At 43.1% G+C, this 19,273-nt stretch overlaps 1 protein-coding gene across 6 annotated transcripts in view; it reads right to left on the reverse strand.

Moving 5' to 3' along the window:
• Window positions 1-19,273, reverse strand: part of LOC132819773 (girdin-like) — a 378,017-nt gene that overhangs the window by 177,550 nt on the left and 181,194 nt on the right. For all 6 annotated transcript variants that reach the window (XM_060831525.1, XM_060831521.1, XM_060831524.1 and 3 more), the window contains exon 15: window positions 14,616-15,686. In XM_060831525.1, the coding sequence (XP_060687508.1) occupies window positions 14,616-15,686 (1,071 nt within the window). The remainder of the gene's footprint in view (window positions 1-14,615; window positions 15,687-19,273) is intronic.

Here is a 19,273-nt window from a genome sequence, read left to right on the forward strand (position 1 = left end):
GTTGCCAGAAAGCATGGATCAGATTTCTATACTTAACAAGAATTACTGTTTATTACAATTAAATAGATTCTAGTGACAGGTAAACAATGGCATACAGCTCTACTAATTAAAACATTCATCCCTTTATCGATTGCCCCTCACACAGACATACATACACATACAGGCAGGAAGGAGGACACCAATGTTAACAGGCAGCCAGAAAACCAGGAACACAGTTGTGGTCTCTGTTCATAGGATCTGATTAGGGGTTCTCAGTCTTCCTGCTACAGATATTTTCACTGGTTTGCACTAATATAAAGATCTTTAACTTATTCCTTCGAAGTTATAGCTAACAGCAACTGCTGAAGCAAACATAAACTAGCTTTCTTCAGATTAAAGCGGCCTTTACTGCGGAAAACAAAGACAGCCCAAGCTGTTCAGCTATTTAAAAGCCAACCACATATTTGTTGGAGGTTCTAAGGCCTTTCTCATTGATAATTAGTTACCAGTCCAGAGACTAATCAGACTAAAGCTCCATTTGCACACAATCTTTTGGTTCCAGCTTATCTGCAAATAACATTTTAAGAACTGCTGGCACTCATTTTCTAGTTTAATCCTTGGTTTTCAAAACTGTTCTTTTCAAATTTCAGTCCATAATTAGAAATACAGAAAATTAAAAAGTCAATCTTTACAGGGTCATCACCTGAGGCAGCTAACAAGCCATCGAAAGCTTGTTGCAGGGGTGTTTGATACTTTGGAAGCAATGCACAGGGAACAGACTGCTTCAGCAACTTATTCAAGGAGAGGAAGTGGTTGTTTAATAAAAATTCAAGGAAGGTTCAATTACTGACCCTGCCAAAACTGTGGAGAAGCAAAAAGGAGCTCCTACATCAAAATGTAGTGGTCACTGCATGAACAAAGTGTGTCATCCCTAGATATGAGATTTAGCTACTGGGTTTGGTGACAAGTCATAATGGAAAAGGTGCAGCAATAACAATAACAAGTGTAGTCCTTTGGTGCATTCTGATATGTGACTACCAAAAGCATTCTGTTCAGGCTGGAGAAGTATCATGACGTTTTTATCCTGTGTAAGTACACAGTTCAAGTCAGGATAACACTATGCTTTAGAACAAGTGCTATCACAACTGCTGCCAATAAGGGCACAAGAGACCACTATATAGTCTTAAAAATGAGGTAACACTGTCTTGGCTGAGCCAAAGTTGGAAGTAGGGGAGGAATTCTATCCAGTATATTTCCTCAAGCTGTTCATTGATTGATGGTAGCCCCCTAGACCAGTATTAACATTGAGGATGAAGATGTGGAACAGCAGAATACTTTGTCTGGATAGATAAGACCATAAGACATAGGAGTGGAAGTAAGGCCATTCAGCCCATCGAGTCCACTCCACCATTCAATCATGGCTGATGGGCATTTCAACTCCACTTACCAGCATTCGCCCCGTAGCCCTTAATTCCTCGAGACATCAAGAATCTATCAATCTCTGCCTTGAAGACATTTAGCGTCCCGGCCTCCACTGCACTCTGCAGCAATGAATTCCACAGGCCCACCACCTGTGGCTGAAGAAACGTCTCCGCATTTCTGTTCTGAATTAACCTCCTCCAATTCTAAGGCTGTGTCCACGGGTCCTAGTCTCCTCGCCTAACGGAAACAATTTCCTAGCGTCCACCCTTTCCAAGCCATGTATTATTTTACAAGTTTCTATTAAGTCTCCCCTTAATCTTCTAAACTCCAATGAATACAATCCCAGGATCCTGAGCCGTTCCTCGTATGTTAGACCTACCGTTCCAGGGATCATCTATGTGAATCTCCACTGGACACGTTCCAGTTCCAGTGCCAGTATGTCCTTCCTGAGGTGTGGGGACCAAAACTGGACACAGTACTCCAAATGGGGCCTAACCAGAGCTTTATAAAGTCTCAGTAGCACAACGGTGCTTTTATATTCCAACCCTCTTGAAATAAATGACAACATTGCATTCACTTTCTTAATCACGGACTCAACCTGCATGTTTACCTTTAGAGAATCCTCGACTAGCACTCCCAGATCCCTTTGTACTTTGGCTTTACGAATTTTCTCACCGTTTAGAAAGTAGTCTATGCTTTTATTCCTTTTTCCACTGTGCAAGACCTCGCATTTGCTCACGTTGAATTTCATCAGCCATTTCCTGGACCACTCTCCCAAACTGTCTAGATCCTTCTGCAGCCTCCCCACTTCCTCAGTACTACCTGCCTGTCCACTTAACTTCGTATCATCAGCAAACTTCGCTAGAATGCCCCCAGTCCCTTCATCCAGATCATTAATAAAAAATGTGAACAGCTGCGGCCCCAACACTGAACAAAATGAAGGAGGAAGGCATGGTGTCGAACAGTGATCACACATGCAAAGCTTTCCACAGGGTAAATGAAGGATTAAACCATTGACTAATTTGGGCCAAAGGAATCTAGACATGATTTTCGCCTTCAAGGTTCATCCAGGATGGCAACTGCCATGAAGGTACATATTTCACACAAGGTGCTTCAAAATCTAAGTGATAGCTATGCAAAACTGTCTCTTGTTTCCCCAGACCTAGAAGTGAGAGTTTCCTCTACCATCCACTTTTGTGTCACACATAACTTCATTATACTGATGTGCCTACAAAAGTGAGATCACACAATTCAGGGTGCAACCATCAACCATTTCATTACATTGATATTTAAGTTTAATAAAACAAACGGGTGCTCCAGTTTCCTCCCATAATCAAGGTGGTACCTCAGTGTTCAGGGTGACTGATAACCAAGATGCCAGTGAGGGGGAGCACCTTTGACATAATCTCTGCTTGCCCAGCCGTTCAGTAACAGTGTTTGAGGGGAGTAGCAGCTAGAGAAAATCTGGTAACCCATACATGAATCCTTGAGTCATCAGTGCAACTGATCTGCCGATGCTCCAGGATTCAGCATGCATTCCAGGTTTGACTGTAAGATGTCCCTGCATTCACTTAGCATGACAACCATGACATAGTGGAGCTCATCAGATGAGCAAACTCTACCATTCTTTACACAGCTTTGGGAAACTGACATTCAGGCACATCGTCCTGTTGTTGCTTCAAAATGATTTGCCTTGTCTCTGATCCCTAGGGCTCGACATCTCTGCTCAATTGTGCATGGCTGTGTCTGTAGCAATTGCCAAAAGCTGCCTCTGCTTCCTTCACCATATCATGCTTAAAATGATAAAGTGCTGGTCATCATGTGTCCTCCAGTTTAAACTACTGTGACATATCACAACAGGTGAATCTTTCTGTGCTGCTTAAGAGTATTGCTGCAAATGTGTTGCTGGTCAAAGCACAGCAGGCCAGGCAGCATCTCAGGAATAGAGAATTCGACGTTTCGAGCATAAGCCCTTCATCAGGAATGAGAGAGAGAGAGAGCCAAGCAGGCTAAGATAAAGGGTAGGGAGGAGGGACGATGGAGGTGGGATAGGTGGAAGGAGGTCAAGGTGAGGGTGATAGGCCGGAGTGGGGTGGGGGCGGAGAGGTCAGGAAGAGGATTGCAGGTTAGGAGGGCGGTGCTGAGTTGAGGGAACCGACTGAGACAAGGTGGGGGGAGGGGAAATGAGGAAACTGGAGAAATCTGAATTCATACCTTGTGGTTGGAGGGTTCCCAGGCGGAAGATGAGGCGCTCCTCCTCCAGCCGTCGTGTAGTTGTGTTCTGCCGGTGGAGGAGTCCAAGGACCTGCATGTCCTCGGTGGAGTGGGAGGGAGAGTTAAAGTGTTGAGCCACGGGGTGATTGGGTTGGTTGGTTCGGGCGGCCCGGAGGTGTTCTCTGAAGCGTTCCGCAAGTAAGCGGCCTGTTTCACCAATATAGAGGAGGCCACATCGGGTGCAGCGGATGCAATAGATGATGTGTGTGGAGGTACAGGTGAACTTGTGGCGGATATGGAAGGATCCCTTGGGGCCTTGGAGGGAAGTGAGTGTGGAGGTGTGGGCGCAAGTTTTACATTTCCTGCGGTTGCAGGGGAAGGTGCCGGGGGTGGAGGTTGGGTTGGTGGGGGGTGTGGATCTGACAAGGGAGTCACGAAGGGAGTGGTCCTTGCGGAACGCTGATAGGGGAGGGGAGGGAAATATATCCTTGGTGGTGGGGTCCGTTTGGAGGTGGCGGAAATGGCGGCGGATGATACGTTGTATGCGGAGGTTGGTGGGGTGGTAGGTGAGAACCAGTGGGGTTCTGTCCTGGTGGCGGTTGGAGGAGCGGGGCTCAAGGGCGGAGGAGCGGGAAGTGGAGGAGATGCGGTGGAGGGCATCGTCGATCACGTCTGGGGGGAATCTGCGGTCCTTGAAGAAGGAGGCCATCTGGGCTGTGCGGTGTTGGAATTGGTCCTCCTGGGAGCAGATGCGGCGGAGACGAAGGAATTGGGAATATGGGATGGCATTTTTACAGGGGGCAGGGTGGGAGGAGGTGTAGTCCAGGTAGCTGTGGGAGTCAGTCGGTTTATAATAGATGTCTGTGTTGAGTCAGTCGCCCGAGATAGAAATGGAGAGGTCTAGGAAGGGGAGGGAGGAGTCTGAGATGGTCCAGGTGAATTTCAGGTCGGGATGGAAGGTGTTAGTAAAGTTGATGAATTGTTCAACCTCCTCGTGGGAGCACGAGGCAGCGCCGATACAGTCATCGATGTAGCGGAGGAAAAGGTGGGGGGTGGTGCCAGTGTAGTTGCGGAAGATGGACTGTTCCACATATCCTACGAAGAGGCAGGCATAGCTGGGGCCCATGCGGGTGCCCATGGCAACTCCTTTTAGTTTGGAGGAAGTGGGAGGATTGAAAAGAGAAGTTATTCAGGGTGAGGACCAGTTCAGTCAGTCGAAGGAGGGTGTCAGTGGAAGGGTACTGGTTGGTGCGGCGGGAAAGGAAGCAGCGGAGGGCTTTGAGTCCTTCGTGATGGGGGATGGAGGTGTACAGGGACTGGATGTCCATAGTGAAAATAAGGCGTTGGGGACCGGGGAAGCGAAAATCCTGGAGGAGGTGGAGGGCGTGGGTGGTGTCCCGAACGTAGGTGGGGAGTTCTTGGACTAAAGGGGACAGGACCGTGTCGAGGTACTGGGAGATGAGTTCGGTGGGGCAGGAGCAGGCTGAGACAATGGGTCGGCCGGGGCAGGCAGGTTTGTAGATTTTGGGCAGGAGGTAGAAACGGGTGGTGCGGGGTTGTGGGACTATGAGGTTGGAGGCGGTGGATGGGAGATCCCCTGAGGTGATGAGGTCCTGGATGGTCTGGGAGATGATGGTTTGGTGGTGGGAGGTGGGGTCGTGGTCAAGGGGGCGATAAGAGGAGGCGTCCGCGAGCTGGCGTTTGGCTTCAGCGGTATACAGGTCAGTGCGCCAAACTACCACCGCGCCTCCCTTGTCTGCGGGTTTGATGGTGAGGTTGGGATTGGAGCGGAGGGAGTGGAGGGCTGCACGTTCTGAGGGTGAGAGGTTGGAGTGGGTAAGAGGGGTGGACAGGTTGAGTTGGTTAATGTCACGGCGGCAGTTGGCTATAAAGAGGTCGAGGGCGGGTAGGAGGCCAGCACGGGGTGTCCAGGTGGATGGGGTGTTGGAGGCGGGAGAAGGGGTCGTCAGAGGGTGGGCGGGAGTCTTGGTTGTGAAAGTAGGCACGGAGGCGAAGGCGGCGGAAGAATTGTTCAATATCTCGGCGCGTGTTGAACTCATTAATCCGAGGGCGTAGGGGAATGAAGGTGAGGCCCCTGCTGAGGACTGATCTTTCATCCGCAGACAGGGGGAGATCTGGAGGGATGGTGAAAATCCGGCAAGGCTGGGAGCTAGGACCTGGTGTAGGACTGGAGCTGGAGCTGGGGCTGGGGGCGGGGTTAGGGGCGGGGACAGAGATCGAAGTAGGGGCGGAGTTAGACGTGGTGACGTTGCTCGACGTGGGGGCGGGGTCATGCGTCGTGACGGAAATAAGCGTGGGGGCGGGGTTACGTGAAGTGACGAAAGACGTTGTGGGGGTGGGGTTATGTGTGGTGACGAAGGTTTGCGTGGGGGCGGGGTTACGCGTAGTCACGTAAGGCGGCGTGGGGGCGGGGAAACCTGAGGATTTGTGTTCCTGCAGGTTAGTGATGTCAGTGGGGGCGGAAGTGGCTGCGCCGACGGCAACCGGAGGGGCGGAAATGGTTGCGGCGACGGAGGCGTGGTGGTCATTCCCGGTGGCCGCGTGGGTCGCGGGTCCGTCGGCGATCGTGGAAGCGGTTGTGTGTGTGGTGGTCACCGGGGCAGTTATTGGGGCGGCGATCGCGGGGTCTCCGAGGTCGGTGGGGGCGGAAGTGACGTCACGGTCGGCGGCGGCCTTTGGTGCCGCGGGCGCTGTAGCGGCCACATGTGTAATGGCGTCCGACAGGCCTGTGGAAGGTTCTGGATAACTTCTCTTTTCAATCCTCCCACTTCCTCCAAACTAAAAGGAGTTGCCATGGGCACCCGCATGGGCCCCAGCTATGCCTGCCTCTTCGTAGGATATGTGGAACAGTCCATCTTCCGCAACTACACTGGCACCACCCCCCACCTTTTCCTCCGCTACATCGATGACTGTATCGGCGCTGTCTTGTGCTCCCACGAGGAGGTTGAACAATTCATCAACTTTACTAACACCTTCCATCCCGACCTGAAATTCACCTGGACCATCTCAGACTCCTCCCTCCCCTTCCTAGACCTCTCCATATCTATCTCGGGCGACCGACTCAACACAGACATCTATTATAAACCGACTGACTCCCACAGCTACCTGGACTATACCTCCTCCCACCCTGCCCCCTGTAAAAATGCCATCCCATATTCCCAATTCCTTCGTCTCCGCCGCATCTGCTCCCAGGAGGACCAATTCCAACACCGCACAGCCCAGATGGCCTCCTTCTTCAAGGACCGCAGATTCCCCCCAGACGTGATCGACGATGCCCTCCACCGCATCTCCTCCACTTCCCACTCCTCCGCCCTTGAGCCCCGCTCCTCCAACCGCCACCAAGACAGAACCCCACTGGTTCTCACCTACCACCCCACCAACCTCCGCATACAACGTATCATCCGCCGCCATTTCCGCCACCTCCAAACGGACCCCACCACCAAGGATATATTTCCCTCCCCTCCCCTATCAGCGTTCCGCAAGGACCACTCCCTTCGTGACTCCCTCGTCAGATCCACACCCCCCACCAACCCAACCTCCACCCCCGGCACCTTCCCCTGCAACCGCAGGAAATGTAAAACTTGCGCCCACACCTCCACACTCACTTCCCTCCAAGGCCCCAAGGGATCCTTCCATATCCGCCACAAGTTCACCTGTACCTCCACACACACCATCTATTGCATCCGCTGCACCCGATGTGGCCTCCTCTATATTGGTGAGACAGGCCGCTTACTTGCGGAACGCTTCAGAGAACACCTCCGGGCCACCCAAACCAACCAACCCAATCACCCCGTGGCTCAACACTTTAACTCTCCCTCCCACTCCACCGAGGACATGCAGGTCCTTGGACTCCTCCACTGGCAGAACACAACAACACGACGGCTGGAGGAGGAGCGCCTCATCTTCCGCCTGGGAACCCTCCAACCACAAGGTATGAATTCAGATTTCTCCAGTTTCCTCATTTCCCCTCCCCCCACCTTGTCTCAGTCGGTTCCCTCAACTCAGCACCGCCCTCCTAACCTGCAATCCTCTTCCTGACCTCTCCGCCCCCACCCCACTCCGGCCTATCACCCTCACCTTGACCTCCTTCCACCTATCCCACCTCCATCGCCCCTCCCCCTAGTCCCTCCTCCCTACCCTTTATCTTAGCCTGCTTGGCTCTCTCTCTCTCTTATTCCTGATGAAGGGCTTATGCTCGAAACGTCGAATTCTCTATTCCTGAGATGCTGCCTGGCCTGATGTGCTTTGACCAGCAACACATTTGCAGCTGTGATCTCCAGCATCTGCAGACCTCATTTTTTACTTGCTTAAGTGTATTCTTGACTGTACTGATTGATATTGGTGACACTGCCTCATATGAATCTTCCTTCCCTAATTGCCATTGGCAGCACAGAGTATGCTGAAGTTCCCTATCCACAACTATCACTGCGGGAGACAAACAACTTTGACTTGGAAAGGTGTGAATAGCTGTTCTTCAGAATTGCACTCTCAAAAAAACTACTGAGCAGAGAAATAACAAATGACAGGTTTCAGGGGACACCCTCATCACTATTCTTGGCTTCTTGCTGAGCTGTCTGCTGGTAAGTAACAATATTTCAATCACTGCAGTGACCCTACTTTTTACTTCATATTCTCTTGACTGCAGAAAAAAAAGTAAAAACCGTTAAGACAATGGTGCCAACCACCATTGTGTTTAGCAGCCCACAATCAGAGACATGCATTGCTCCAGTGTCACCTAGCCCACAAATGCTGCGTATGAATGTTGCCCACAGTTAAGGAACCAAACAAGTATACTGAAAATTAAAGTCATCAGTTGGCACAGGCATGATGGGCCAAATGCTTTTTGTGTGCACCATTCCAGCCAGTTTGATTTAGGCAGTGTATTATTAGGAATGGCTGATCTTGATTAGATCCTATTTGTAATGCTGTCGACTTGTACTCCAGAATTAAGCTTGAGCCAAGCTTGTAGCTACAACACTGACATCTAAGTGGAAAACTGCAAGGATGTAACATCCACAAAAAACGGAAACATTCAATTTGCCCAATAACCATAGTACTAAATACATTCTCAATATCTTTCCTGCCAAAATGCACCATCACATTATCGTTATTAAAGTGCATTCTACCATTTGGTCACTTAGCCATACTTTACTGAAGTCTTTTACCTGAGCAACTTGACAACTGGTGGAATTTGAATTCAACTAATCAATCAGAGTATAAAAACCTAGTCACATTAATATTGACTGGGAAACTGTTGCTGATTTAGGGATGATTGCTTGGGATTCAGGGATAATGTTTCACCTTTTGTTTTGGCAGGAGAAGGTTCCAGAATAAGGGATCAAAGGGTACACAATTTAAGACTCAGATGAGAAGAAATTTCTTCACTCAGAAGATGGTGAACCTGTGGAATTCTCTACCAAATAAGGATGGACACCAAGTCACTGAATATATTTGAGAAAGAGATAGACAGATTTCTACAGTTTAACATCATCATAGAGCATTGGGAGAAAGCAGGCTTATGGCATTGAGATAAAGGATCAGCAATAATCACATTGAATGGCCTACTCTTGTCCGATTTCTGTTTACAGTTTCCCTTGCAGTTGACAAATTCACTTTTGTGTGTCATCAGCAAACTTTAAAATTGCATTTTGTATATCAAAGTGCAAACCGCATAAATACAACGAACAGAAGTGGATCCAAAAGTACCTCTGGGACACAAAGCTTCAACATTTCTAAAATCCTTCTTTTCCTCTTGTGACAACCAACTCTCTGTCCATACTGAAACATTTCCTCTTGCATCATTTTTATGTTGTCATGGGATGTGGGTGTCACTAGTAATGCCAATGTTTATTATCCATCCCTAATTGCTCTTGAACTGAGTAGCTTGCTAGGCCATTTCATACGGCAGTTAAAAGTCAACCACATTATTTGGGTCTGAATTCATATGTAGGCCAGCCTAGGTAAGGATGCCAGATTTCCTTGTCCAAATGGATACCAGTGAACCAGATGGGTTTTTAAATGATAAATAATGATGATTTCATGGTCATTATGTGGAATAAGTTTTATATCCCAACTGCAGTGATATGCCTGAATTTGTTTAATGAGCATCTTATTATATAAAGGATTAAAACACATTCTCAAAATCCATGTAAGTTATGTCAACTGCATGTCCTTTGTTGTTCTCTTCTTCAAAACTTCTTACTAAAATTGGTCAAACGTCTTGCCTATCTTTTGACAAGTTAATGAGGCAGTTGGACAGATAATGTGTGATTCAAGTTAATGCCAACAAGGAATTCAATCCTGATTTTGAGATTTATAAACTGCCTGTATGCCACACCCTACCCATAGTAAAACATCATTGCATTCTGCCATGGTTCAGTGAATATTTACCAAGGTTCTGCCTTGAAGCAGAGAACTGAGGAAAATCAACAAGAATTACAATCTTTTGGTTGGGTGACACCTATATAATATTGCACAGAATAAGTGATTTCAATATTTTGTTTAAAAAGACAGATAATTTATTAATCAAGGTTTTAAATCTCTACAGGGCTTACTTTGAAGATTTAGTACAGAAATGCAGCAAAAGCCTCTAAATAACCCTTGATGCAATAAATAACTTTGATCAAAAGAAATGAAAACGGTATGAAACTAGAAGGCTGAGTTTATACAATTGCTGAAAGTAATGGAGATCCCAAAGACTGGGAAAGATATAAAGAAGAAAAATTTGCAAAGTGTGTAGTGACAGTTGCAGAAAGAGTAGAATATAATAAAAAAAAAGTGAGTGTGTTATCAAGGACAACAGCAACTTTTGTAAGTATAATACAAAGTAGATGATGTTAAAGGCAATGTCTGAAAAACAGATGCATGTAATATGATGACTGGAAATAAAGAAATGACAGGATAAATGGTTACTTTGATATCGATCAATATAGTACAGAAAGATTTTAAGTATCAGAGATAAAAAGAAAATGGAGTATAAATCTGGGTAATGAACTTACCAGACTTAACACAAGTTAATAAAGAAGGTAAGGGGAAAATGATGAGACTGAATATTGATAAATCTGTAGCACGTGATGGCTTACACTCCAAGAGTTTAAAAAAAGTAGGAAACAGAAAATCGCAGAGACCTTAAACATCAAATTCTAAAACTCTTGATTTCGCAACAAGCTGCTTGGAATGGAAAACTGCCAATGTCATATCACTTAAGAAGTGTGTTAGAGATAAACCAAGAAATTTGAGATTAGTCAAAATTTTGCTATGAGAAAGTAGCACGATTACTAATAAGAAACAAACTGGCTGAGCAAATACAAATTGATCAGAAAATATTAATCTAGTTAAAACCAACTAATAGACTGAAGAGTTAATATTTCAGAGCTTAAGAAGGTAGAAAATGTATGCAATAAATAGCTGTCAGTTTTCAGACATCCTTTTATTACAGTTAAACACACACCAGATCTTCAAAGTGATGACAGTAATGGAAATCTATTTTTGCTAATGATTAGTACAAATGGGTTTCTGCAACTGAATTAGGCCCAGGTGTGCTAATAATGCAATAACCTTGAGTCTTTAGTTCTATAAATGTGTAAAAATGTTATAAATTTCATCCGAAGTGTTTGAGCATTGTAACCATTGGTAAACCCATTGGGAATAGGTTGAAAAACTGTAGCCTAAGAAATCAAAAATAAATTGCTGAGATAATGCAGTAGTAACAATGATTAGTGTTGACATCAAAAATCAATACTCTGAATTCAAACATACAATTTTCTTAAAATTTGCTTTTATTTCCTATTATAGTGTAAGTAACTTTGCAGATGACACCAACATTAGTGGTGTAGTAGTCAGTGACGAAGGTTATCTCAAGAGTAAGATGGGCTGATGGTTCAAGGAAAGATGGATGGAGTTTGATTTAGATAAATGAGAGGTGTTGCATCATGCTAAAGCAAATCAGGACAAAATGTATACACTTAATGGTTGGATTCTAAAGGGTGTTGCTGAACAAAGAGACCATGGGGTGGAGGTTCATAGTTCCTTGAAGATGGAGTTTCAGATAGATAGGGTGGAGAGGAAAGATCGGGTATGCTTCCCTTTATTGGTCAGTGCATTGAGTATAGGAGTTGGGATATCATGTTGCGACTTTGGTGAGGCCACTTTGGAATACTGTATTCAATTCTGGTCTTCCTGATAAAAGAAAGATATTATTAAAGTTGAAAGGGTTCAGAAAAGATTTGCTGGGGTCAGAGGATTTGGGCTACAGTGAGAGGCTGAATAGGCTGGAATATTTCCCCTGGAGCATTGGAGGCTGAGGGGTGACCTTATAAAAGCAGGAGAGGAATGGATGGGGTGAATTGCTATGGTCTTTTTCTTAGGGTAGGGCAATCCAAAACTAGAGGGCAACATTTTCATGCAGTGGGTAGTGCATGTACGGAATGAGGTGCCAGAGGAAGTAGTGGAGGCTGATACAAAAGACATCTAGATGGGTAAATGCATATGAAGGCTTGAGGGATAGATGCCAAATGCTGGCAAATGGGACGAGATTAGTTTAGGATATCTGATCTGCATAGACGAGTTGCACTGAAGAGTCTGTTTCCGTGCTGTACCACCCAATGACTATGGATTTCACATCTAAATAACCTGGTTTTACTTTGAGGAGGTTGCTGATGTGTCAGATAAGAAAGCATTACAGAAGTTTTATATATATAGAATTCTTGCAAGCATTTGATAAGGTTTCACATGACACACTATTATCAAAGTAAAAGGTTCATGGAATTAGAGACAATTGTCTGATATTGTTAGAAGATTATGAAGAGGTAAGTGATAGAAAGTAGAGAAAATTGGCATATGCTACAATTGCCTAGATGTGATGTAAGGAGATCTCCCAGGAGTCTGTACTGCACCTTCATCTTTCATTATATTTATTGATGAACAAGACAAAAGAACATAGGAGTCATATACCCAGGTTTGTTGATGAACCAAGTTAGATGGCACCGTAAATTGTGCAGATTAGACTTGAAAATTGCAAAAGACTATTGTTGAATTAAATCTGGGTGACAGTAGCATAATGGTAATGTCACTAGCTTAGTAATTCAGAATCTCAAGCCCATGTACTAAGGACAAGAGTTCAAATCCCTAAAGGGCAAATGGTGAAATTTGAATTCAATCAGAAAAATCTAGAATAAAAAGCTAACCGAAAGGCAAACATGTAACCACTGACAATTGTTGTAAAAACCGACCTGGTTCATCACCATTGTTCAGGGAAGAAAAGCTGCCATCCTTACCTAGTCTGGCCTATATGTGACCCCACACCCATTCTAACTGTCCTCTGAGGTGGTCCTTACAAGCCACTCAGATCAAAAGGCTACCAGAGTGGAGTCATATGTGCTGGCCCAGCCAGAAACACCCACATCCCATGAATGAATTTTTTTAAAAAAAAGAGTGGGCAAAATTGTGACAGATGGAGTTAGTATAGACACTTGACAGAATAAAGTTAGGTGGATGTATCAATCGCTTGGAACTGTAGAATAAGTTCTACCTAGTAGTCACTAAAAAGTAGTGGACAGGTGAAAAACTAATTGAAAATGTTAATGGTCTGTTGAAAGAGTTGTGGAAAGGTTACAATTGTACAGAACAGTATTGTCCAATCATTTGGCATGGATTGGAGAAAGTGGCACATTTTAGATTTTCTCTTTCTTAGGGGGCTGGTGAACAAACTTTAAAAAAAGCTTGCTACAACAATAACCATGAACTTTGTAAAATTAAAAAGAATAAAGCTTACATTTGCCTTTTAAGGAGGAGAGCACTTTTTCCCCCTGAAATTGTAATTACTGCACCATCTCACCTGCACAGCCTGACTTACAGTTCTCCTCTGCTGACACTCATTGCCTTCTCCCATTGGTGTGACTCTCATCTTCTTTCCTTTTTCCCAAGCCAGTGTCTCCTTGAAAGCCTCCCATTCCCAGACCCAGATAATAAACTAAACACCATGACTTGGACTCCCCTCAGATCCAAGCCTTGGGCACTTTACTGCTTCTCCAATCACAGAATAGCTCTCTCCCACATTTGCTGTGGATAAGCTTATCAGTAAAGTGTCTCTGAATGGAGATGTAGCTTGTTTTCTTCTCAGTCTAAAATCCTTCTTGGGTAAAGTTCTCTTATTATTAACTATGGAGACCCAATGAATGATCAGCAAATTTGTCTAACAGAGAAAATGGACACTGCTCCAGGCTGGACACCCCTAGAATACAGCTTTGGTTAGACTGCATTTGGAATATTGGATCCGGTCAGAGCACCAAATCACGAAGAGTATTCTGAAACAGAAACAAGGTGCTGAAGAATATTCATGTGATTTGGCGCTCAGACCAAATCCAGTATTCCAGATGCAGTCTAACCAAAGCTGTATTCTTTGTACAGAGAGGGGAGCAGTGTTAATGTTTTGAATCAAAATAATCTTCTTTGAAAAAGAATGTTGTGGAGAGGAGTGCAGTTCAGACATGCCAGAATGATATTGCGGCTTAGCAGATTACATTAGGAATATAAAAATATTGAGCGATTTAATTGATGGTTAAAATGAATAAAGTATGTGACTGGGTAGAATTAAAGAAACTGATCCCTTTGATCGGGTAGTCCAGAACAGCTGTGCATAATTTAACATTCTGAAATGTTCTTTTTTCTAGTCATGATTTTCCACTATTGTAATGGATAGGATCTTCAATTGTGAAGGGCTGATTGCTCCTACTAAGTGGAAATATTAGCCCTTCATTTTGATCCCAGACCCACAATAGGATTCAAATTGTCTCCGCCCTCCACCCCACCAGGTTTTCTGTTTGACAAATCATCCTCAATTGATTTTCATGACCTCTAGCATCATGCTACCACAAACTTTTCATATCCTCCCTTCCCCTTCTGCCCTTACAATGAGCAGGTTATCCTCTGTGATAGCCTGGTAACTTAATCACCCAGATAACAAAAAATAAGTATCTTACCTCTCTTAATGTCACTAGAGTCTTTTTATCAATAGTTGCCTGTTTAACTAGCTCTTTATTGTCTTTTTCTAAATCTTTCAGTCGTCCATGAAGATCTTTGAACTTGTTGATTTCTTTCACAAGTAATTTGTTTTCTTTTTCAAGATTAGAAATCGTCATGTTGTTTTCATCCAGTGTTGAGTCCTTGATCTCAGTCTGTTGGCGCAATCTCCTATTTTCCTTCTCAAGCTGCTTCTTGTCTTTCTCCAGTTGGACATTCTCTTGCTCCAGCAGCTTGTGTTCCATCTCTAATTGTAACAACCGTTTGCTGGAAATTTTTAATTCTTCCAGATTTCTTTGTAAGCTCTGGTTTTCGGTTTCTAAGTCCTGTAATTCATTTTCCAGCTGATTAACTTTTTTGGTGCTGTTTTCTAATGTCTTTTGGAGCCTATGATTTTCTAAATCAAGCCCTTGATAACTTACTTCCAAACGTTCAGTTTTCTTATTACAAGCCTTCAAGAGATCCAGGCTCTTGTTTAGTTGTTCTTTTTCATTTTCCAGTTCTTTGTTCTCTAGCTCTAACTGTGCCAATTTGACACTATTAGACTTCAAACTCTCCACTGTCCTCCTCAATTGTAAATTTTCTTCATCAAGTTGGTTGTTTTCTTTCTCTAATATATCTAACTGCAGTGTAAGGTTTTTCAAGCTATCTAAAGTCTTTTTCAGCTTTCTGTTTTCCACTTCTAGATCAGAGTTCTCCTGTTCCAAGACTTCGACTTTTTCACATGTAATTATTAGAGCAGTAACCTTCTTCTGCAACTGTTCATTTTCTCTTTCCAAGCGGCTCAAAAGAGTCTCAAGTTCCTTTGCCCTTTCTCCTTTCTCTTTATAGTGTTCCAATTCCTTTCGGATTTGTTTCTTCTCCAACTCTAACTTGTTCAGTTTGCCACTAGTTTCCCTAATAGATTCATGCAGAATTTTGTTTTCTTTCTCGATATCTTTCACTTTAGCTTCTGCACTGATTTGTGCTCGTTGCCTCAGGGATGCAATGGTCTGATTCAAATGTTCATTTTCCTGCTCCAATACTTTGATCTAGAACATACATGTGAAGTGATTGAAATTAATTTCAAACATTGTAAACACTAGTTCTTTGTCACAATTCTTCTGCAATTTGTTAAACATTTATGATAAATTACTGTTGAAGCAAGTTGATTTGCAACAGCTATGAAGAGTTATAAAGTAATCTTGAAAACAGGTAGTACTGTCGTTGGATTGTCACCAAAATAATACAAAAAGAATGTTTACACAAGATCTGGGAAAACAAAATTAATGTAGTTTTCATTTTTCACTTTCTTTTTCAATTATTTACTAACATTTGCAGTAAATACAAAATGACTTAAATTACTAAATTTGCACATTGTCTTCTAAGTTTTAATGAAAAATGCTTCCGATCCAAAATAATTGATGCATTACGAACATGGCCTAATTTTAATACTGTACATGAGAGCTTAATGAACTGAAGTATCATCTAATTTCTTGAAATACTGTAATTATTCAAATTTAAGGGAGAATATTAAAAATTCACATTGAGTTTAAGCAAAAATAAAATTTCTAATTTAAGAGTCTCAATACCATCTTGAATAAGCACAATATAGAGTTAACAGCATAAGGGAAAACATTAGGTGGCTAATTTATGATCAGAAAGAGATCCAGTTAAATACAGTTTGAATAAATGAAACAACACATACATTGGGACATGAATCTCTCAGGCACTGCTGCCCGAAGCTAAGAAGAACTTTTGCCTTCAAATATCTCTCAGCATTGAGCACATCAAATCAATAATGTCAACAGCCAGCACTGCAGTGAAGTGTCTACTCGTTGACAACAATTGCCCCGACTTCCCTAATTAAAATTAAATAGGACATTAAAAATTAAACTGATCTGGTAGAGAAATCATCAGGAACTATGAGTGGGGAGGAAGAACAGACATGTAGTGTGTGAAAGAACAAATAACTGATATGTGCACCATGACAATGGACTGGAGGAATGGAACTTAGCGTGAGGAATGAGTAGGATACTATGGAATACACAGAAGCTTCGGTAAGAGAATGTATTTCTGTTGGTAGTTCATAACAAGTAACATTTAAATTTTTCCACAACTGTTTGAGCTGTTGACTGTCCTCAAAATGATGGCCTCTGGGAACTGAGTTGTCATATCCAAAATAAGAAAAATATACTGATGTCCTGCTTCATTTTCATTAATGGTCCTACACAGTCTACTAAAACCATAATGAATGGTTCCTCAAAATCTGGTATAAGTATTAAAGGTGCTGCGTTTGATTGTATGTGGATGTTTTCCTACCATCCTTGTGCATAGTACTTTTACAAAACTGCACCACATATAATGAAGACTGGACCAGTAAAAGTGCTAGTTTATCAATCTTGGAGTTTTCCGCATTACTGCATATCCTGCCAAAGTAACTTCATACATTCTCTACAATATTGTTTTACAACATGTGGGTGGTAATACTACCTGATTAAATAACTATTTACTCTTCATATGTACATCTGTAAGAGGATCTCCATTTCACCACCAAAATCCAACTTTTAACACAACACCACTTTGGAACTCCCTCAGCCTCAACTTTTGTGGGCTGACTACTAATTTGCATAACTCTGCATCTAATCACAAACATACATAGTAGCAGTAGGCCATTCAGCCACTCTAACCTACCCCATCACTCAATACAATCATGGTTATCTGGCTGTAACATCAAATTCACTGTTTATCTATCCCAGTAACTTCTTACCCCTTTCTCACAAGCATCTGGCTAACTCTGTCTTGAAATATTCAAGGACTCCACTTTCTTGGGAGAGTTCCAAAGGCTCAGAGGAACTGCAGAGGAAAAGGAAATTGCCTAATCCCTATTTTAAATGAATGACCCCTTGAGTTTTAAACAGTGACCCCCAGTTTTAGCTTCTCCTGTAAGAGGTAACATCTTCTCCACATCTATAGTGTCAAGACCCTTCAAGGTTTAAGTGTTTCACTCAAGTCACTTCTTACTCTTTTAAACTTTACTGCATACATACCTAACCCGACCAACCTTTCCTCATGAGACAACTCACCCATTTCAGGTATTAGTCTAGTAAATATTTGAAATGCCTGTAATGCATTTAGTTCCTTCCTTAAATAAGGTGATCAATACTGTGCATAGTACTCCTGGTGTAGTATCACCTGTTCCCTGAACCTGTAACTGCAGCATAAGCTCCTTATTTTTGATTTTAATTTCCCTCAAATTATAACATGCTTTTTAGTTTTCCTAATTATTTGCTGTACCTGCAGACTAACCATCTGTGATTCATGCATAAGGACATCCAGATCTCCCTGCATCTCAAAGCTCTGCTATCTCTGATCATTTCGAGGGTATTCTTTTTCATTCTTCCTGCCAAAATAACAGCTTCATATTTCCCCAAATAGTTTTTTAAATTTGCTGTATCTTTGCCCACTCATTGATCTTATCAATATCTTTTGGCACCTCTTCACAAGGTACTTTCCCACATATCTTTTTGTCAGAAAAATTACCTTCCCTTTATCTAATTAATTTCCATGAATTGCAAATTGTTGAAGTCCAAAGGATTCCCATGTCACACAACATTAACTGTGCCATCTCAAGTCCACATGTAGATGAAAATCTCTCATGATTTTTGCCTCATTATTGCCTTTTTGACAAGCTCATTATTCCTTTCTTGACATCCAACTCTATTTCCAGTCATTAAATCAAGGCAGGTCTTCATTTTGTGCTGGGTCTTGTTTTTTTTTTCTGCTTTCTATTCTTAAAAAATGACAGTGTAAGTATTAGATTGACATGGGGATTTAATTTTCTCCATTTAATTCATTAAAAACAATAAATCAGTACCGTGAAGTGTAAGGGATAGGGAACCTTGTAAATAATTTATAAGATAAATTAAATTCAATAGTGGTGGTAGGACAGATGATGTGTGGCTGCTGCAATGTGTGGAAGCTGCTAGACACCAATCTGATTCAGAACGAATACACGTGTAGTAAGGGTTTGCAGCTCAAGGAACTTTGGATCTGAGCTACAGTCTGAGCTGCAGACATTGTGCCACATCATGGAAGAAGAAAGTTTCATGCATACTGCTTCAGAAGGTGATCACACTCTTCAGATTAGGTCCATGAAGAGTTGTCTGTGATCAGGGACAGGAGGGTGCAACTGCTGGTGAGGCAGCTATGAGGACCAAAGCGGGGTTAAAATTGAGAAGAGTCAGCCCCTGCAACTGCCCAATAGTTAAAAAGTTCTTGCAAGCAGTGTAAGAATTTGGACTATGGAGAGCATGAGCATACTTACCACAGCACCTTGGTACAGGAAGCCATTCAAGTCATGGAAAGAAATAGGAATGTAGCTACGGTAAGGGGTAGTATATTTAGGGGAATATATACTGTTCTCTGCAGCTATGAACAGGATTTATGAAGGCTGTGTTGCCTGTCTGTTATCAGGGTTAAGAACTTGGAGAAGGAGGAGGCGGATCAAATAGTTGTCATCCATATTGGCACCAAGGACACTGACAAAACCTCCAAAAAGGAGGTTTTGCTGAAAGAGTTTGAACTATATTAAAATGCAGAACGCCCATGATAATATCTCTCGATTACTATGTGAGCC

The sequence above is a fragment of the Hemiscyllium ocellatum genome, chromosome 10 (genome assembly GCF_020745735.1).
Source record: "Hemiscyllium ocellatum isolate sHemOce1 chromosome 10, sHemOce1.pat.X.cur, whole genome shotgun sequence".
NCBI classification, from domain to species: domain Eukaryota; kingdom Metazoa; phylum Chordata; class Chondrichthyes; order Orectolobiformes; family Hemiscylliidae; genus Hemiscyllium; species Hemiscyllium ocellatum.